Raw genomic sequence first — 22681 nt, 5'->3', positions numbered from 1 at the left:
CGTGCCATTTATGTAATCTGACTGCTTTTAAAACGTCATTAAAAATGTACATCAAGTTGATTGACTTTTCAAAGCACCTCTCAAGTGATACACTTCAGTGTTCAAATTCTTGCTAAAAGAAAGTCAACTAGAGACTTACTCGAAGAGTTGACTTCCTTCTTCCCTCTCCCTCACAAACACACAAGGCTCCCTCCCACAGAGAACACAAAGTTGTTAACTAAAGAACAAGGTAAATAATATGCTAGTCGATTTTACTGATTTTAAAGATACTGCAATTTTTATACACTTCAATGATTTTTCAACATTTTGCAGCTGTTTGGCTTTGCAGCACAGCAATTCATACACTATACTGTACAAAATTACCAGCAAGACTGGAATGATGTATTAATAGAAGGCACCATCATGCTTATTACATTACCAGAGAACAAAAATACAGTAAAGACAATTTTCACTGTACACAGCTTAAAGAAAGGAAAAGGGGTAGGAGGAGTGTGTTGAGCAGCCAGCCATACCTGTACTGAAGAGGGGCAGGTAGAAAAATCTTAGATATGGAGCTACTAAACCTGGTCTAATATTCAAAGACCATAGTTTGAAGTTCTGAATTGTGTTATTTAGTTCGTAACTAAATGATATCCTTCTGGAATATACTTGTAGTCTTGTTAAGGTTTATGTGTACACACGCTGGTCACAGCAAGCAGATAAAATGCCCTCATCATTTCACAAACTATTCTCTACTGGAAAAGATGATGAAAGAATTTTTTTCCCTGTTGCCTCCTGTTGCAGATGTCAATATTAATGAGTTCAGAGTACCCATTAGTGCATTTTGATGAGTGCATAACAAGTTTCTGTTGGCTTGTATTTTTGGGGGCAGCCAAGAAAAAAAGGGCAAGATTCTCCAATTGCACAAATTGCACTATTTGTGTTTCCAATATTAATAGGCAGAAACAGTAACACTTAAACAAAATGTGCAGCAGAGGATTTTTTTTTTTTTTTTTTGACTCAAAGGACCTGAATTCAGTTGGGAATGTCCTTTTAAGTTCATTTTGTTGTAGATAGTTTAAGATATGGTCATTTCTCAGTCCGTAATTCTCCAAGTCTAGATTTATAAATTAACAATATGAATCCTGTTGTGAAACTGGGGAAATAGTGTCCACCTCAATTTAACTGATAACCAAAAGATGCTTTTCACATCAAAGAAATGATCAAAAAGGCTGTGTCACATTCCAAAGCCAAAAAAAAATTAACAAGAATGCAAACACGATGAATAATGTACCACTGCCAAGACTTTGCCAACAGTGGAGCTTCAGCGACGCTGTCCTGTGAAGCGGCCTTCCATTTGTCCGGTTCCTCTTCCAGAGCCAAGTTTCTGTGCCATGCCGCCTCTCGGAGGAGGACCTCTTCCATCACGGTCACGCATCATTCCACCACCCACTATTCCACGTGGACCACCAGGACCTCGATCATTGCGCCTAATATCCCTGCGATCATCACCACCACCTCTGGTTTCTCGCTCTCTTGCAGCTCTTGTTTTTTTCTCTTCCACATTTAAACGTACTTCCCCTCGAAACATAATTGGCTTTAAAAGGGGAGAAAAATATTTACATGGGCAGGTTAGACAGCAATAGAAATGCATTATCTTGCACAGGTAAATAAGAAAATCCTATGAAAAGAAACTTTCATGATATTCTTAATTTGCAATCCTTTCCAACCTTCATCAGAATAATTAAAAATAATCCATACAGACTTTAAAACTACTAACAAATCTTAATTCTTTGCATAAATACCATTTCATAATGAATTATTTTTAGCTTTACCATTAAAGATTTTCTATGGTTTTAAAATGCACCAATTAATATTATATACAACAAGAATAATAAAATCTTGAATTATGCCCTGTAAACACTTACTTTTGCAATTAAGATTCTCTGAACTGGTTCAGAGTCATCAAAAACCACAAAACCAAAATTTGGAAGCTTTCCCCCAACACCCTTGGTATTGATGCGAAGTTCCACAACGTTTCCAAAACCTGTGAAAATATACGTTATACCAAGGGTTAAATATATTAACAGAATACTTTGATGATTTTAATTGTTCAGGATGAATAACCTGAATCTCCTTGATACATTTAAAAATAAATGTTGCAAGCTGCTACATCCAGTGACAACTAGGGTACATTCACTCATGTCGGCCATGCACCTAAAATACCAGCAGCTGGCGTGGCTGCTGGTTTGGTTACCCTTTTGCATCTGTATTAGTCCTTTTGTAAGTAAAGTTACCTCCAGTTTCAGGAAGACAACATATTTTTTCCTATTTCTGACTTGTATTTGCCAAATGAGTCCCATCTCAGAATTTAAGACTGCTTCCTCCAGCTGTTTCTCCTAACCTCTGCTAAACCAGACCAAGTCAACACTAGGCATAATCAATGAGAAACATGTGATATAGTCTTTTGATCAATTAAGGTGAGACTGGTGGCTGGAAATATACACAGTATAGAGAGAGATAAATGTAAAAAAAAAAACCCTGAATTTTGAAAAAAAGTTCTATACTCCTGCTTAATTTTAAAATAAAGCAAAATAAACCACTTACTCATGAAGAATTCTTTCAGTTCATTTTCATCAATATCATGTGGCAAGTTACCAACAAAAAGTTGATGACTGTCTGGATAGCGAATTATTCTACGGTTGTCAGATTCATTCTGTTCAGTATCTCCTCTGCCTGAGAACAGGAAAGGAGCAGATATTAGTTTACAACTTCACAGAAAAATTAGCTCAAAGCAATCATTTAATACTGATATTCCTGTTTTAGTTTAATAAGATGGTGAGCTCCTTGAACAGTGGTGGAAGTGCCTATTATTAGTCTGGTAGTAAAGTGGTGCAGCCGCTCCTTGGAAACCGTATGGGGCAGTTCTACTCTGTTCTATAGGGTCGCTATGAATCGGAATCGACTTAACGGCAATGGTTTTTTGTTTTTTTTTTTTTTTTAGTTAGAGAACATCATGACACTAAACTGCAAAGTGAGGGTATATAACGACTAGATTGCTAATGGTCTGATTATATGAAAGTCAAGTATTAGTGGTACAGGTATTCCTCCTTAAATGAACTGTTGCCATCACCAAATATCTGACAGTGAGGTATATTTGTGCTAATTATTTAGTCCTTTGAAATTCACAAATTAAACAATCGTTGGTTGTATGAAATTACAACTAGATCAGTATATTTTTGTATCAATAGTATCTCATTTATGTAGTCTTTTATACATATTAGGGTACACACACACACACATCATTCTACTAACACAAGGAATATAGTCATGTAAGACAGGTATCACAAGAAACATTTGTGGGATAAATGAATGACACAGAGAAGCTCAGAATTTAAGGGTCTCGAGATCATAAATTCAATCAGCGGTAAAGCTGGACAAACCCAACTCCCATGAATTCAGGATTAGTAACACATCACATTTTTTAAAGAATAACCACATATACTAAATTTGAGGTATACTATTCCCCATCTCCTCCCAAAAGCAATCTAAACATACTCACAGAATTCAAATAGAGGCACTACATATATCAGCTAACAATATAAACAAGTCAAAGATCATGGCAACTTACTTAATACCTAAGACAATCAAAATAAGAAGAATCAGGGTGTGCTTATTGTTTATCTGTGAAGAGATAAGAGTGCTAAGTAGGAGTAGCTTACTGGCAGCTCGGTCTGAATTCTTAGAACCAGTGACAATAACCAAATAAGTTTGTCTCAAAAGCCCTATTACACTTTCCAAATACATTTCTTCATGGTGTGTCAACCAATCCTCGCCTAAAAGTTGGCTGTTCTGCCCCAGACTATAATTTCAACAGGTTATTCAAACCTTTAAGCAATTTAGTAGTAAAAGATCTGTATACAAAACATTCAGGGTTTTTTTTTTGTTTTTTTTAACAAGTTCAGTCTTTGCTGATTTTTCAAGAGCTAAATGCTAAAGGCTATAAAAGGGGCTGACTCACCAGGTCTTGGTCCTCTAGGAGGAAAACCAGGTCGCTCCCTAGGTCGTTGTTCACGCACACGAGGTGGCTGAGACTGAACTTCTGGTTTAGCTTCAACTCTCGGCTAAAATATAAGAAAAAAACATATAAACAAACATTCTACAGGAGAAAAGCCAATTAAAGCAGCTACCAACAAGTCACTAGGAGGCATAACAGTAACTTCAGAATGTTTTTAACATAGTGTCCTATGCATGTGAATATTTTTATTTTAGATTTTTACAAAGATATTCTGTACCAATCTAGGACTGTAGGATAGGTTTTGTTTTCCCACTCAAGGCCGTGTAACTCATAAAAAAATGCTTTTTACAATCATTTTTTTTCAATAAAGTTACACCCACACTGAGATGGCATAAAAGGTACCGCTACGAAAATGCTACATGAACCATTCCATTTAAATACATATGCGAATTTACAAGTCATCTTTATCTTAGAAAGACAAGAATTCATGATGCATAATTACTAAGTATCTGGTTTCCTGCCCTTCAAATATAATAGTGCTCAGTAATATCTCCTAAGCTCTGCCCCATAAATAAATGTTAAAATAATCTGATAGTTCAAAGTATACAATTTAGCCTACTCTGGTACCAAAGAACGCTACCTTTGATATTAAATTTAAATGCATGTACTATAAGAGCGCATATTAGCATCTCAAATAGTAAAAGAAGTCCTTTAGATCCATACTATTCTTCCTTATAGGAAAGATGTGCATTTACTTAAATACTGACCCCAACAACTTTCCTTAACTGCATTTTTGGAGAAAATAAAGTAATGGGATACCCTAATATATCTTCCAAAAGTTTCTGCTAACTGCTGAATTAAACACATATAATTAAAGTAACTATTTTTAAAGTAAAATAGCATTCTCATCTGCAATTACCTTTTCCTTAATATAATGGCATTTTCAGTATTCTCCAACCTCTTCAGGGATACTACTGCCCAAGTATTTATATTTATGGTCCAATAAAGAGACAAAATATATGAACCTTCAAAGTATGCTAAAAACCCAGCAGGATATGGAGAAAGATGTTCTCAAAACAGAAGGCTAGAAATTTCAGTCCTGTCGTCTTTATGGGTGATTATCTCTGAGGACCTCGGTCTGGGCAGTGGCTCAAACTCTTTCATCATTTATATAACTGGGATATTATAATTTTCAAGAGCAAATTCTGATACACTGACTTTAAAGAAATATGTTTCTTTCAACAATGGTAATTTATTGTAACTGATTTCAGCCACTGTAACCAAAAAGGTACTGCCTCCTATCCTAATCTGTTTTTAACAGGTTTGCCTATTTCTTTCCAAATTCTGTTTTCCACCATGGGGACTTTCCACTTCCCTCAGATGAAACTGCTCCCCATGTTCTTTTGTTAAAAACACATGGGGAACTTTAACAGAATTTTGTTAAAAAGAAATTTAGCCTTACCAATTTTATCAAATATTTTTATGTATGTATTCCACTAAGGACCATATCTAATTCACTTCTACATCACCCAAAGAGCCACATACCGTGCCATTAGACATAGATTTTCAGTAACTTCTGGTTCATTTTAAACTAAATTACATTTTTAGTTCTCTGACCCAAAACATGTAAGAGAATGTTCTACGCCTGACAAGGGACCATTGTTATCTGTATTTAGAGTTTAATACTATATAAAACTGGATCCAAAATGTGATGCCTGAAAAAGACAGTTATTTAGAATTTCAAGTAAGGGGGCCTAAAAAGTGCACCTTACCTCAGTATCAATGTAAAACAGAATTAAAAAAATAAATGTACTCTGTACATAGTTTAATGAAGCTAGAAATTACTAGAAATTTATAAATATTGAAAATGTAGGTTTCATTTAAATATTTCAGAAAAACCTTAGACTCACCTAATCCAAATATTACCAATAAAAGAGCCTGAGGCCCTGGCTGATTTACTCAATTTCCTTTCAAAACAGATTACTAAAACAAAAGTAGCTTCAAGTAGTGAAATAGAAAAGTCCTTCCTTATCTTTTAAGGATAAAAATTAAAGACAGATTAATTTCCTACACTTTACAAATAATTCATACCATTAATCTAGCAACCTGATTCTCAGCAGATATGATGCCAGTGCAAGAAAAGTATAAGACCAAAAGGTAACAATGCTCCTTTCAATAACTGATTAATATATCTTAACTAAGCCGGCTATGCACTATGATTTTCGAGCCCAATTTCATGATTAAAACTAGTTATTCCAAACAGATAAAATGTCTAATATACCACACACTATTATTAGGGTCTCAAACCAAATGCCATGCAACCAAAATGTGTACCCATGTAACAAATCCCACAAATGAAGGTCACAGAATACGAAATAAAAATGGAACCATCAAATCAATAATAGCATGTATTACCAGAATAAACAAGTCCTTCAATTAAACATAACCTATTTAAGATGAACTAGTCAATTTTCTTCAGACAAAACCTTTTCACCAAGAAATTAACTTACCAACTTCTAAATTAATGCCTACCAATACCCTAAAATTATATTTAATGCTTTTATTAATAATCTATGTTAAAAGTGTAAGGAAATGGATACCACACCAAAGTAACAAAATAAAATTGAAGGGTTTATTAAATCAAGTGGAAATATCATAAATCCGTTCTAAATAAAATACAGCCTACAAGAGATTCAAAAGCTCTTCCCCTAAAGTTTTAGATTTTAATTATTTAAAGTTTTAACAAGGGGGGTGGAGGTTAGGAAATAGAGTCTACTTTCCTCATAATTCGAAAAATAACTTAGAAATACTCAAATCTTAAAAAAAAACAGAACAAAACTAGATTACGTTCCTGGGCAAGAGGACCTAATGTAATTCAAGGGTGGCCTTAAATAACAGTACTTTTCCTTGATATAAATACAGATATACTCCCTTCCAGCAAGGGGCTAAAGAAAATTGCGTTAGCCATATGTGGACTCTGATGTCCAACCGTGTGAATTTAAAGCCCATCCTCACTACCACTTATATAGCTCTCTGACCTTGCATGAGTTACTTAACCTCACTCTGGTTCTCAATCTTCCTATCTGTAAAATGGGGATAATAATACTACTCACACTCACAGTGTGGTCGTGAGGATTAAATGAGAATGAATATCAAGTGATTATCACAATGCCTAGCATATATTAAGGGCATAATAAGTATTAGCTATTTTAACTTATAACTACCAGAAAGTTAAAAAAAAAATATGTAAGCCAACTCTATGAAATAAAGTAAAAATACCAAGTATTCCAAACACAAACCATCAAGGACTTCTAAAGAAAAGCCAAAAGTCATCTATCAAGTCTTCAGATGGATTGAAAAACACAAGCAATACCTACTGGGTGAACTAATTTTCTTTATTCTGATCTGCCATCTAGTCACTCAACATTTCTTGTATATTTAATTGAAAAAATGGTATTATGGGGCCATGTCTACTATTATGTGGTTGATTATAATGTTTATCAACAATAGAAAAAGACTGTCTAATAATTACTGTTTCTAAAATGCAAAGTTTCACTGTATAGAGCATATAAAACATGTATACAAATGAATAATTTTATGTGCACTAACCATTTCAAAAGTGAATTTTCTGGAATGAAGTCTGACTCAGAACATAGGGAAAAGAATTGGACACCCTTTAACTATGCCTAAAAATTAGACATCTCAGGTAGCCAGTGTCTTATTTCCAACATTTTTGGAAGCTCTGAAATGGGTAAGATGACAAATAGACAAAAAGCAGAATACTGGAATGATCAGTTAATGTGAACACTACAGTCATAAGTTGGTACAGGCTTCAATTACATGGTGTGAACCACTTACAGACTGAGAGCTTCGGCAGTGTATGTTTAAAAGGTTTTTTTTTTTTTTAAAAAAAAAGATTCTTAATAATGCCATATTACTTTGTGCCTTTCCAAATTTCTCCCCATGGGCTGAATTAAAAGTCCTAAAATATTTCTTGCTAAATAAAATTCAAAACTTTTTAAAAAGGAACATTTTTTTTGTTGTTATTTTAAGAAGCCTTTTAAATGACAATAATATATTGGGAAAACCAACTTAATCTGTATTTCACACACCCAAACCCCAAATACCACCTATGCAGATGATGAATGGAGATTTGGCCTTTAAAGTGGGTGCATTTACATTTAATACAATTTTTTTTTTTTTTTGTATATTTAATCCATATTTTCTGATTGACTCATTTAAAAAAGTATAAAAAAGATAAGCAATTGGCAATGTAACAAGGATACAATCCAATGTGTTCACAGATTGGTTACCTGTGAGACTGGTGCTTTAACATGGGGTGGAATTCCAGAGGAAGAAACAGTACCACTAGGAGGCAGGTTTTTACTGGTCACTGAAGCCCAGGAGAAAGCCTGCAGGAAATGCAACAAACCTAGACTACTAATCATGGAAAACCACCAACATTCCTATAGGGAAACTTCCAAATATATATTTTCTTTTCATTTCTAAACTATTGCTCTATATTGGAGGACTTCTGTAAGAAAGGCACACACACACATGCCAGTCTATGTGCCAACTTTCAAAATCTCATTATGCAAGATACTTTATGACTCGGTATGTTTTGTCTGAACTAAGTAAAACCACAAGCAAGTTCCTACATCCTCTAGGTAGATAAAAAAGTGGCAAACAAAACCACTAACAACTACAAATGCTAGAAAATTCTGAACCTGATAGAAGCAATTTCTTTTCCCTTTGGGGATAACACAGGATGTGTGATGGTGTTGAGGGGAGAGGGGAAGCATAGGAAAGAAGAGAGTACTAGCTGGAAACTTTAACAGACATTCACAAAATTGAACAAGGATTCTCTTCTCACTACCCAAATATACTTTAACCTCTACAGAAAGATAAAAGAAGTTTCAGGTAGGCTTAAATGATACACTATGAGTGTCACTCATCTTTTCAAGACAGTTTAATTGGTGTAGTAAAGAAACTGATCCCATTTAAACCAGAAATAACAGATAAATCTTATTTTAATAAAAGGCCAACTTGTTTAAGTTGGACTCCTGGTGTTAGGTTTAAATTTGCATCTGTGCTTAGAGGACTTAATTCAGAATGAAAGAGCAACTGAGAGTCATACACATGAACCTGAATAATTCCACGTTAATCATTAAACACTGTATACAGACAAGGATTAATCTTAAATTCTAAGTTTCATTCACACGAGTATTTTTTTGTGGGGGGGCAATGAAATTTCCTCAGAGTAACAAAAAAACCCAGCTTCTTTCATATACATAAAAAAGCATAGTTTACTATATTAAGCTATTTAACATAGTATAACAAAGGTCATGCTTCATTAATGGCACCAAATATGAAAGTGTGATGTTACAGGTCTAAAGAGTTTCCTTTGATCTAACCTTTGGTGGTTCTTGTGGCAAAGAAACAGGTTCTGCAGGAGGAGGAGAAGTAGATTTCTCCTCTAATTCTTCTAAGTTTTTCTCCTCCACTTGAGGTTTCAGTTCTTCAGTCTTTGTTTCAGATTCTGGCTCAGGTTCAGGCTCATGAGAGGATTCCTCCAAAGGTTCCTCTATGCCATTACTGCAATACAATATTTTGTTCACTTTTCAGTATGAAATGATCAGCAAAGGTAAAATAAAATTCGATTTGTCTCTAATCTAATGGGCATAACTAGCAATATGCCAGTGACCTATTATATATCTCTTGGGAGCTTTGAATCAAAGTCCAGTAAGAACAAGCAGCATTTCTCTAACCTTACAGTAATTATCAGACTGCTAAAAATGTTTACTTTGGTGTTAACCATTAATTTCCACATTTTATAAAAAATAATATAAAATGTTTATTTATTCTCTGTGCTCTCCTAAACAGTCTGCATTATCAGTAAGTGATCACTGTTTTGGGCCAAACTACATTCAATTTTTGAATTAAATAAAACAATTCTTCCCAATTTTTTTGCATATATAGTAGGTACTCAAGTAATTGGCCTGATGGGTAGTTTTATCATAAATCTACTTCCAACAATAATTCTAGGAACAAAAACCACCTTGCAATTACATTATACTTCAGGACCAAGTTTAACCTTGCAAACACTATTCTTACGTCACAGGGTGAGCTTCATAGTAGCCACTACTGGCATTTTCTTGCACAGGTTCAGGAGATGGTTGCCTTTCTTCTTGTTCCTCTTCTACTTCATCTTCGGATTCTGACAATACATAATAGGTCACATCTCTTTTTAAGAAGCTTAACACAATTTTTGATACATATATTTTTAATATGTTTAAGGAAGTAAAAGAAAGCTGATAGTATAAAAAAAAATTATTGACAGATTTTATAAAGGCATTCAACTGCAATATTCTCTGTAACCCATTTTCTCAAAAAAACTGAAAAGCGAACAAGATGAAGTCCGAAATTTATTGCACTCTATATTTTTAAAAAGTATCTATTACTGAGGAGCCCTGGTGGTGGAGTGGTTAAGCACTCGGCTGCTAACCAAAAGGTCGGCAGTTCAAATCCATCAGCCACTCCTTGGAAACCTTATGGGGCAAATCTACTCTGTCCTATAGAGTCACTAGGAGTTGGAATCAACTCAATGGCAACGGGTTTGGTTTTTTTGGATCTATTAGTGAGAAAAGGATGGGAAGTAAATGATATTAAAGCCATGATTCAGTTTCCTTTGTCAAATTTATTCACTAGAGGGAAATAACAGCCACACCACCAAAAAATATATGTGCATGTTTATTTATGTATGTAGGCATATATGTGTATAGGTATGTGTACGTGCGTATTTATGTGTGTATATATCAGTATATGTATACATATATGACTATATGCACATACACTTATATATATAATAAAGCACACGTAGAGGTCTAGTTACAGATATTTCTTAGACATAACCAAACTCCTTGTGGGACTGATTTTCTGGGTTTGAAGGATTAGGACCACAGTCTCATGGGACATTTTGGTCAACTGGCATAATTACAGTTCATAAATTATGTTCTGCATACTAGTTTGGCAAGTAGTGTTTAGGGTCTTAAAAGCTTGCTAGCGACCATCTAAGATACAATTTATTGGTCTCTATGTGTCTGAAGAAAAAGAGCAAGAAGGAAACCAAAGACTCAGCAAAGACTAGTCTACAGGACAAACGGTCTACATGAACCACAACCTCATCTACCCTGAGACGAGAAGAACTAGATAGTGCCTGGCTACCACAACCAACTGTTCTAACCAGGGCCACAACAGATGGAGCCTGACAGAATGGGAGAAAAACATGGAATAGAACCTCAAATTCCTGGAAAAAAACAACCAACCAAAAAAACAAACAAAAAAAACCAACCAACCAACCAACCAAACAAAAACCCCTAGACTTAACTGAACTATCTGAGACTGGAGAACTTCCCAAGATTATTGCCCTGAAATACTCTTTAAACCCTGAACCGAAACTAACCTAAGGTCACCTTGTAGCTAAATAACAGACTCGCTTAGAAAATGAGTATCACCCGTAAGTACTATGCTCCTTTAAAAAAAATCACCTATGAGACCAAATGGTCAACAATTACTTTAAAACAAAGATGGGAATGTAGGGGGACAGGGAAACTAGATTAGAAGAAACGAAACAACCTGAATGGAAATAATGAGAATGTTCATGCGTTGTGAAAAATGTAACAAATGTCACTGAACAACTTGTGTAGAAATTGTTCAATGGAAACCTAAACTGCTGTGTAAACCTTCACTGAAAACACAAAATGTTATTTAAAAAAAAAAGAGAAGTAATGACAAAGTAAACAACCAATTCATATCAATGGAAGATCAATTAAATAATTATAGCCACAAAACAGACAGCCAACAAAGATACACTAAGTGGAAAAAAAGCAAGCTTCAAGCCAGCATAATTCCATTTTTATAGTAATAAGTTGGTAAGTATAGGCTTAAAAATTCTAGGAATAGGCACCCAACTTTTGGTTATCTATAGAAGATGAGATTAAAGGGAACTTTCTCACTTTCTATGCTACAATTATCTCTGTAATGTCTGGTTTTTGTATAATTTCATGTAATGTACATCTATTTATTTTATAACAAAGAGGACAAAACAGAGAGAGAGAAAAGGGAGTTTGACTCAGTTACAATAAAGAGACAAATAAGTTTCATACTTCTCATGTCCGTAAGCATATTGACAGAGTCCTTCTATCTGGAAAGTAACCTCACCTTCATCAAGTTCTGGTTCAGAATCACCAAACACTTCATCTTCATAACGAAACATATCATTGTGAACATAAAACTTATTTGGGACAGAACCCTATAGGAAAATAATATCCAAATATTCCATAAATACCTACGTAACTTGGCAATACATAAAGAGAACAAAATACATGGCATACATAATTATAATCTTAATAATAACAAAAAAAGTACAGTCAATATTATTTTCCAAAGTTGAACATGCTATGTTGTTAATATAAACTAAAAAAGATCACTCAAAGAAGACTGGAACTCAAGAAATGGCTACTCAAATGTTAGAAGACTGGGACCAATTGATAAACGGAACTTTCACATTTCCTCTTCAATATGCAGTCTACTAAATATAACAATAGTTTATTATTTCTGTAAACTTAATCATTCATGTATACATTTGTATCAGTATGTAACTTTTACTTCCAAATCATCAAACACACAAAAAAGCTCAAACTATGTCAACAGTTTTAACATAAATTTCTCAAAAATAGCAACATGCAAATTTAAACCTATTATAAGAAACTCTTTGACACTTTAACCAACTAATAACAGCCAAATGAAAACAAAGTGAAATGAAAACTTACTTCAGGAGCTAGAACAAAGGTTTGCATAAACTTCCTCTCTGGCTGTCCACTGTTAGACAGCAAACCCATGACCTGGACAACTACTCCATCACTCAAGGTTGCGTGAGCATCCACATGACGGATTTTAGTATGACATTCACTGAAGTTCAGAGATAATACTTTGTGGTGTATGTCCTTTATTGGGGGAGAAGGGGGAAAAATAAAAATTTGTGATCCTGCGATATCTACTACAGTCCCTCACTGATTTCCTCATTAACTCTGGAATGTTAACCACTTAGTCTTTCTGCTCATTTACATCCATTCCGCCATCCTTCTTCTTCACCCTAGGCATCACATGAGGCTGATGCTCCTACACCATTTTCAACACACCACCTCTCTAGACAAGAAATCCCAATGGCTCTCTGATACTATGCAGTTAACCTGGGCTTTATACAGCTTTCTCCCACTTTTTTGTAATAAGTATTTAGTCATAAACTGTTGACTACTCCTTTGACTTTACAACACCTAATTTTACTTCTGTTGTGCGTTTGCTGAGGCCATTTTTTCTACTTTCAATTTCCCCATTTGCTAAGGTCAAATCCTATACTTCAAAATCTAGCTAAGTCCCACATCCTCTACAAAGTCTTTCTTTTCCTATAAGTCATATGGAGCATGTAATTCTCTAACATAGGGTTTTAGTCCATATTTGCATAGACTTAATAGAATGTCTCAACTGTTCCATGTATGAAATACAACAAGGATATAAAGGATCCTGTGTTCTCCTTTGTTTATCAATCCCACACAAAAATGGATGCTTAATAAGAACTCAAAGCACATCTGGCAATTATTGAAATATAATTTCCAGTTACAACAAATGACCGTATCTCCTTGTAAAAAGGAGAAATGAATGGGCACAAAAAAGTTATTTTTCAAACCTCTATCTTAACAAAAAAATATATCTAAAATAAGTATGAGATTGATACTTACATTTTGGCCATAAACAGCTTCCTGGGGCTTTCCACTAGCATCTACTCCACCATGAACATAGGAGGAATTCCTGCCATAAAACCTGTGAAACCATCAATAATTAACGATCAACACTGAATTTTCACAAAGTCTAAGAGGCAGTAGAGTTCTGGTGTCAGACCTAGGTTCCAGTCCTGGCTCTGTCACTAATTAGTTGTGTAATCTTGGGCAAGTTACTTAAGGTCTTTAAGTTCAGTTTCCTAGGTTATAAAACAAGAACAGTAACTACTCCAGAGGGTTGTTGTAAGGATTAAATGAGATCATGCACACAGAATGCTTAGTATGGTGCCTGGCAGACTAAGTAGACAATCATTAGTTATTCTCATCTAATTCTTAAATGGAAGAATGAGATATCCAAGGTACATTCTAAATACTAACACTATAGTAATAGATCAATTGTTTTTTTTTCATTCAGACAAAAAAAAAACTCAGTTTGGGAACCAAATATTCTGTTTAACATTCTACTGAAGAGTTCTAAATGATTACTAATTCCAAAGGCTTAGATTAAAACAACCGAGATAATTCAGAGACCAAGTTAAAATCTACTTTATTTCAGCATCTAATTTCTCATTAATATTTTTTATACTGCTCTAAAGTACATGATAAATTTTAGTGTTTCCTTGACATTACCTTATTAGAATTAATCTTTCTAAATTAAGGTTATCAAAGACACCAAGTTAGTTTTTTCATAAAGAGATTACAGCTCCTATTAATAAAATACTTAAGTGCTTCCTTTATGCCAAGTGATGCTCTCAGTGCATTAAATACTGTATATCCATCCATTTAACATAACAACCTTATCAAATAAGGGCTATTATCCCTATTTTACAAATGAGCACACTGAGGTTCAGAAGAGGTTAAAATAACTCACCTAAGGTCACACACCTAGCAAGTGGGAGAGCTCAAGACTTGAACCGAGATAGTCTGGCTCCAGAGTCCATGCTTTTAACCATTACCCTAAATTTTAAAGTTTATGTTATTTTCTCTCATATAATACTGGCAAGCATGTAAACTAGCATCATTTTTTTTGGAGGACAACTTGGCAATATATATGTGTATATATATACATGAAAAGCCTTAGAAATGATCATACCTTTGATGAAACAATTCCACTTCTAGGAACTTATCCTAAGGAAATAACTAGAAAGGTGCACAAAAATGCATGTTTAAGGATACTCAATACAGTGTTGTTTATAACAAGTGAAAAATTACAAACATCCTAAATTTCCAATAATCAGGAAATTGGTTAAATACGCAAAGTATAAAACAGAATTCCGTGCTGTTATTTAAAAATGATGGTGTACCGCCTTATTGTTTTAAATTTTACCTTTTTTGTGACTACAGAAATAAATGTTCCTTGTAAAAGAAAAAACAAAAAAATCCTAATACTTATATTGTGAAAAGACCAGATTTAAGATAGTGAACTAAACCCACTGCCACTGAGTTGATTCCGACTCATAGTGACCCTATAGGACAGAGTATAACTGCTCCACATAAGGTTTCCAAGGTATGGCTGGTGGATTCGAACTGTTGACTTTTTGGTCAGCAGCTGAGCTCTGAAACACTAGGCCACCAGGGCTCCAAGATAGTGAAAGGCCCCATTAACTCCATTCTCCCTCCACTCCCTCATATACACTGTCAACAAGAATGCCTTCAGTTTATAATCAGAAAAAATGTACAGCTATTTGCTTTTTTTCCTTGGGGGTGGAGGAGGGGGGAGGGGGTGTGGCACACATCAGTTGGACTTTATATATACTGTATTCCAGAATAATAGCATGGTTGGGCTCTGGAGTCAGAACAGGGTCTGAATACTGGCTATGGCTAACTTATCCACTTACTGAGTGATCTTGGATGAATTACTTAATTATGTACTAAATCTCCCTGTGCCTCAGCTCTCCCGTCTGTAAAGTGAAATAATAAAAGCATCTATACCTTATTAGACTGTCAGACATAATATACATATGTAAAGTGCATAAAAAGTCTAGCAAATAGTAAATATTAAAATGTCTCCTGCAATAAGGCAGAAAATATTATACATATGGTTAACACTGTGGAACAAATTATAAAATCTAATTTTAGAATGTCCAGCATGCTTATAGAAAAGGAATGTAAGTCTTAACAGCCTATCCCATATGAAGCGGCAATGATGTATTTATCTATGACTCACTTGGCTAGTGTGTTCTACAACAAATACAGTCAAACCTGCGAAAGCTGGAACCTGTGTAAGGGGGAAACCTGTCAGAAGTAAAACTGAAACATTTTCCACTAATAAGAGTGATAAAAAAGTGGTAAGCTTGTACCCTGTTGTCAAAGGCAGAAAACTTACAAAGACATGGAAAAAGAAGGCGGTCCAGTCAAAATCTGGTTCTCACAAGTTTCACCGTACTTACAAAGCCTAATCTTTACAAGAGTCTCACCTATCTTCTACTTGCTAAGACACACCCTGCAGAACAAATAATAAACACTACTCACATTTTTTCTATAGAATATAAATTTCATTTCAATCTCTGGAAAAAACAAGCTGACAAATGTCCAACTCTTGCCAAGACAGTAAATAAGGCTACTGTTACTGTTTTATCAAGTACCAATACTATTTTGCAGATCAAATAAAATAACAAATTTTCAAAAGTATAATCACTTAACTGATTCATTTTTCCAACATTGGTTTAGAGAACGTGAGACAATTTAAGCCAGTGATTTCAAATTGCACACTGCAACCCATTAGTTGGTCAAGCCCAAGATTTTTTTTCTAATGAAATATCTAACAGCAGAGTACAGCAATAAGAGTATATATGTATACACATATATAAAGGATAAGTATAATTTCACAAAGCTTTTTCAGATAAATACAGATGTGAATGTGTTATATACTGTGACATGAACTTTTCTTTCTCTGGGTTTCAGTCAAAAACCTTGACGAACACTGGTTTCATCTATCACATGGTTAAAATATTGGATATGGCTTAGTGACGTTTGGAAAGATACCATCAGGACATAAAGCTACAGAAAAGACAAAATGTATGTAGTGATATTTAAGAAAAAATACTAAAAAATTCATTTAAAATTTACCTGTGTAAATATTCTGGAGCTTTATTCAGCAAAGTATAATATTGCCTCACAAACTCCCGCCCTACAAGCAGCGGACTGGGCTTCTCCATAACCATTTCTTTGCTGCACAATGTCAAACGCTGAAGGAACAAAAGACAAAAATAAAGTCATCTTTGCAATTATCATGAAATAAATCTTGGCTACACAAATGGGCACAATGAAATATCATTTCTTAAAAGGCAATTTACAAAAACAATGAATTCTCAACAATTACTGGTCGTCTCCAGTATTTGCAACTCCCCTTTGTCTCTATTTCTTGAACACTTCACCCCTCTATATAGGAGAAAGTAGTACCCTTGTTTTCTTTCTTTTTCCCAGGAAAGTTTAGGGCTACCTCAGACTAAGGACACCCTAGCCAAATATTTCCATGCACAATGCCCTTTTCCTTTGGGCACCATAATCTCCTATCTTCCTGAATTCCAATGGTTTATTTTGGAAAACTGGGCAGAGTGTATGGAGCCCTGGTGGCGCAGTGGTTAAGAGCTTGGCTGCTTAACCAAAAGGCTGGCAGTTCAAAACCACCAGTCACTCCCTGGACACCCTATGGGGCAGTTCTACTCTATCCTATAGGATAGCTGTGGGTCAGAAATGACTTGACGGCAATGGGTTTGGTTTGGTAGGCAGGGTGCACAAGTCTCAGGAGTTGGAGGTTGTATGCATCATGGGGAAAGTACTGTGAGTTGTGTCTTTGTACTGTGTCTCTTTGTCTCTTCCCCTTCTGAGGATTAATTTCATTGTTTTGAAAATGGTAATAATAATGACCATTAATAATCAGCCATAATCTCAGTACTTTTTTACATTTGGTATATGTCCTTCCAATCTTTTCATTAATTAAGCATCTATTACATGACAGGTACTAATTACGGTAAATGGGATACCCTGGTGAACAAAAATAGTCTCTAGCCCTCAATACAGTCTGTCAAGGAATATAAACAAGCAAACAGGAAACTCAATAGAATGGGTTCGGTGCTATGACAGAGGAAGTACCTCCTAAGTGGAAACCTCAAAGATAAGGTCAAGTAAAAAAAACAAACACATCTTCTCATCATTTACTTTACTCTGATAGTCCCCAGAACCGTAAAAATTATAACAACATTAAAACATACAAAAATTTGATTACTTGTTTTTCAAACAAAATAAATATAATCAAACATGCTTTCCCATTATACTTAAAAATAAAAAATTCACAATATCTAAGTGTGTATTTGCTAGGCAAACAAGGATGCACTTTACATTCCGGTTTATCAACTGCACTTCAGTGTAGGTTTCTTTTAAACAAACAAAAATTCACAGCCAAAGATAGGCCACCATAATCATAACAATGTGATGTTTTTAATTAATGTAGGTACCAACTACAGCGCACACTACACATAATACTGTAGCTCTATATAATTCTATTGTTCTTCTTCTTAGTTATATTCAAGTCAGCTCCCAACTCCCAACTCATGGCAACCCCATGCACAATGGGATAGAATCACTATGATCCATAGGGTTTTCATTGGCTGATTTTTGGAAGTAGATTGCCAGGCCTTTCTCCCTGGCTTAGTCTGAAGTCCATACTGCCATTTCCAGGTGCCAATGGTTTCCACCAAACCTAAAATCTTCCAATAACAAGGATAATAACCTTGATGTATAAAAGATTCTCTTTTGCTACATTTAAGATAACAAAGCTAAGCAACACAGGATTTTTATTTTGCACGATGGGGAAGGGGAAAGAACAGCAGACATATCTAGTAAAATTTTGTAAACTAAAATGTGAAAATTACACTCACTTTTTATACTGTAACAACTGATGTTAAAATAATACTAGGACATGGGAAGACAGTAAATTACTCTCTGAATCAAATAAATCATGTACAAAGTAATTTTGTTCAAATTCCTAGTGACAGTGACAGAAATATTATTAGTGATTGTTTCTGGGTTTGAAGATGATCACTTTTTCTCCTCTCCCCTGCCTATTTCTAAATTTTCTATAGTGACACAGTGTCATCTGACTCTCAAATTTTCCATCACATTCATAAAGTATGTATTCACCCACCATTTTTATCACTTACATATCTATACCAAAGACAGGTCACAATATAATGAAGATTTAGTATAACAAAGTTCAAGAGAGGTTTACAGTCAGACACTAAAGTATGAAGGTGATGATACCAATTTAGACTGAAGAGATAGGGAAAAGGCAGTGGAGGCAACTAATACTCTTTATTATTACTCAGTAAATCATTATTAATAATAATTTAATCAAAAGAGTGAAAAGTTAATTTCAAATGATAAATGAGATTAAAGTTTAAGGCAATGCTAACTTGATAAAAGCCCCAACAAATAACCACAATACAATAGGCTCTGCAGTTTTTTTTTTTAAGGTTTGGGGGGAGGGCTCCCACAGGGAATGGTAAAATGAGATGAAGATGTTACTGAGAGGCTTGTTTCAATTAATTATACTTACAGATCAGTTACTTCTCTACCATAATTCTGATTTAAAGTGATTCCAAATTTAGAGAGCCAAAATATAACTGATTGATGGAAATTAATCGCATCAACCAGAAAGTTAAGATATCAGAGAAAACAAACATACTAGTAACTTATCTATTACTCAGTAAGCTAATTTATGTGTCTACACAAATAATAACTGCCACCTTGCCCATCTTCCAATTCTCTTGTCATCTTCCCATCCTCACCCCTTAACAGTTCAATGTTTAAGAATGATATCGAATCATTTGGGATAATTATAGATGAATTACCAAGCAAGGAGTTTGGTTAGTTGTAGGAAATAAAGAGAAGCCTGGCAATCTGCTTCCGAAAGATCACAGCATTGAAAATCCTATCAAACACACTTCTATTCTGCACCCTTGGGATCACCATGAGTAGGAACCGACTCTAGCACAACTAACAACATGTTTCCTCTCCACTTGCCCAGAATAATTCCTGAAGCACATCTACTCCAGCTCTCATGGAAAATTGCTCTCTTCCAATTATCAACATCTTTCCTGCATCTCTAAACAACTTCCACTGAGAGGGCAGTAGAGAAGACTAAGAAAAAAGATAGATGCACAACTAAGACAGGAAAAAAAAAAAATCACATTGGGTTACATACCCTATAATATGCTCAGATTTCCTCAGTTTCTAAATAACTTTAAAAAATAAAAAAGAAACTTATCTATCCAAGTTATTTTTAATTCCCTGGACTAAAACTTCAGCTTTTAGGTAAGAAATACTTAGCGCTTTGTTGTTTCAGTTACTTAAGTTAAAAATAAGTTCAATAAACCACTGAAATAATGGGGCTGCCCCAAAAGCAAACAATCTCAGGTTACATTAATGTAGATGTAATATCTAAAATGAGCTGACAGTTCTGTTTTACTCTGCACAAATTAAGTACTGGTTGAATACTGAAGACTAAACTAAGAGCAGTGAATGGAAATTATAGGAAGGTAGATTTGGGTTCAACATAATGGAAGAATAACCAGTTGTTCGAACCTGAAAAGGAGCTACCTTAAGAGTTACCAGTCACTGGAGGTCACCGAGCAATCTAGCAGAAACATAGTAAGAGAGTCATATATCCAATAAAGTTGATTAAAAAACAAAAAAATACCAGTTGCTGTCCAGTGGATTCCGACTCATAGCAACCCTACAGGAAAGAGCAGAACTGCCCCCACTGAGTTTCCAAAGCTGTAAATCTTTATGGAAGGAGCTGCCACATCTTTCTCCCGCAGAGTAGCTGGTGGGTTCGAAACACAGATCTTTCAGTTAGTGGCCAAGTGCTTAACCACCTCACCACCAAAACAAAACAACAAAAAAACCCCAAACCTGTTGCCGTAAGTCAATTCTGACTCATAGCGACCTTTTAATAAGTAGCTCCAAATCTAAAATTGTAAAAGTCTGTTAACAAGAATCAAGGCTTTGACTCCCACTCCAATACTCATCCCACACCTTCCTTTCTGTGATGATCAAAACCCTATATATTCATCTATGCCCAGCTAAAATATCGTCCCCCCTGAAAATCTTTCCGAGTTCCTCAGTAGAACTGTCTTTCCTCTGAAATGTCAAAGTACTCTGGTTTTCTTTCACAGCATTTACTAACCATTTTCTGTCCTAAATTAACTGTGCATCTAATTCCTCCTTTCATCTACTCAAATACTATCATCTGAGCTCTCCCTCTAATACCTGAATGTAATTCTCCGTAAAGTGACAATTCTTCTCAACAATCCAATGACTCCTCCTCAGCCCTCTACCCATCAGCACTACCCACTATAAATCACCTCCTCCTAACTCTTCTAGATTTCTATGAGGAGGCATTTTCCTTCTCATCAAAATGGAGGAAGTCCTCAAGTTCTGTCTTCTGTTGTTGTTTTAGCTGCCACCAGTCTTTCTGACTCATGGCAACCCCATGTGTGCTCCATAGGGGTTTCAAGGCTGTGACCATTTAGAAGCAAATAACCAGGCCAGTCTTACAAGGTGCCTCCAGGTGGGTTCTAACCGCCAACCTTTTGGCTAGTAGTTGGGCGCTTAACCGTTTGCTTCACCCATGGCTTCAGCTCTCACCTCTACCTAAACATGTATACCATAATCCCCCCCTTAACTGCGGGCGATAAGTTCCAAGACCCCTTGCGGATGCCTGAAACCACAGATAGTATGTACAGATAGCATTCGGTACTATGTTTTGTTCTATACATACATATCTATGATAAAGTTTACTTTATGAATTAGGTACAGTCAGAGATTAACAACAATAACTAATACTAAAATAGAAAAAGTATAATATACTGTAATAAAAGTTACAGGAATGATGGAGTGGGATGGCATGAGATTTCATCATGCTATGTACTCATTTAACATTTTCTGACAGAGGTTGACTGCGGGTTAACTGAAGCCGCGGAAAGCGAAACTACAAATAAAGGGGCATTACCATACCTAGTCTCTACCATAAATTCTACATTTTTAACACCTTATAGAATACTCATACATGACCTTATAAGTAACCCAATCTATGCATTCCCCCACATAGAGGAAGCTGTTTCCTTATTTCTGTTAATGGTGTCATCATTTTCTCAGTTTGAAAGCTCAGCCATAGTGACTGCCCCCCTGTAAATTTTGACATTCAAACTCTGAAGTCCTGACACTCAAAAGTCTTTTGGAATTTGTCCTCTCATTTCCACTTCCACTGATTTAATTTATACCTTTACTATTAACCTGCGCTGCTGAAATAACTTCCTTCAGTTCTTCCTCAAGTCTTCCAAGCAACTCTATCGTGTACAGTGTATACCATATACAGTGAAATTCAAAGACAACTGCATTCGGTTTGGCATGTAAGACTGTGCAATAAGAACAGCATGAATTCAATCCCCAAAACGTGGACATTGACTCAGTCCTCAAATTCTCACTTCTTCATTCTAGAGTAACCAGTTGCCCCTGCGGCACTCTCCCTCTCTCTGACCCTAGCCACCCAGAGCTAGGTCAGAGCTCACATGTTAAAAGGACACTGTTCTTCAGCTGCCAAATAGGCAGATACCAGCCACCAGAGTCTACATGACGTCCCACAACCTTCTCACCTGCTGGCTACTAATTCAGAGCTGGTTTCCCACTACCGCTTCAGGATGCCAGATGCAAGCTCAGGAGTCCACTCGACACCCTTACTTTTTACCTGTTGGCTCCCACTGCCCCTTTGGGGTCGATAATTCACTAGAACAACTCACAAAATTCACAGAAAGTATACCATACTTACAACTATAAATTTATTATA

General features: G+C 35.4%; 1 protein-coding gene across 4 annotated transcripts in view; it reads right to left on the bottom strand.

Annotated features, from left to right (window-relative positions):
* Positions 1 to 978: 978 nt before the first annotated feature.
* Positions 979 to 22681, bottom strand: part of G3BP2 (G3BP stress granule assembly factor 2) — a 34885-nt gene continuing 13182 nt past the window's right edge. Inside the window, exons 1-12 of one of the 4 annotated variants that reach the window (XM_023737638.1) lie at positions 16903 to 16996; positions 14927 to 14973; positions 13795 to 13876; positions 12829 to 13002; positions 12218 to 12308; positions 10112 to 10214; positions 9412 to 9592; positions 8311 to 8409; positions 4001 to 4103; positions 2587 to 2715; positions 1908 to 2026; positions 979 to 1576 (exon numbers count right to left, since the gene is read on the bottom strand). In XM_023737638.1, the coding sequence (XP_023593406.1) occupies positions 1304 to 1576; positions 1908 to 2026; positions 2587 to 2715; positions 4001 to 4103; positions 8311 to 8409; positions 9412 to 9592; positions 10112 to 10214; positions 12218 to 12308; positions 12829 to 12897 (1167 nt within the window). In that variant the 5' untranslated portion in view covers positions 12898 to 13002; positions 13795 to 13876; positions 14927 to 14973; positions 16903 to 16996 and the 3' untranslated portion in view covers positions 979 to 1303. Of the gene's footprint in view, positions 1577 to 1907; positions 2027 to 2586; positions 2716 to 4000; positions 4104 to 8310; positions 8410 to 9411; positions 9593 to 10111; positions 10215 to 12217; positions 12309 to 12828; positions 13003 to 13794; positions 13877 to 14704; positions 14883 to 14926; positions 14974 to 16902; positions 17022 to 22681 lie in introns of those variants that run through there. The other 3 variants (XM_023737637.1, XM_023737639.1, XM_004383138.2) reach the window with 3 other exon arrangements.

Source organism: Trichechus manatus, unplaced genomic scaffold (assembly GCF_000243295.1).
Source record: "Trichechus manatus latirostris isolate Lorelei unplaced genomic scaffold, TriManLat1.0 scaffold00105, whole genome shotgun sequence".
Lineage (NCBI taxonomy): Eukaryota > Metazoa > Chordata > Mammalia > Sirenia > Trichechidae > Trichechus > Trichechus manatus.
This window is presented reverse-complemented; position numbering and strand designations above follow the sequence as displayed.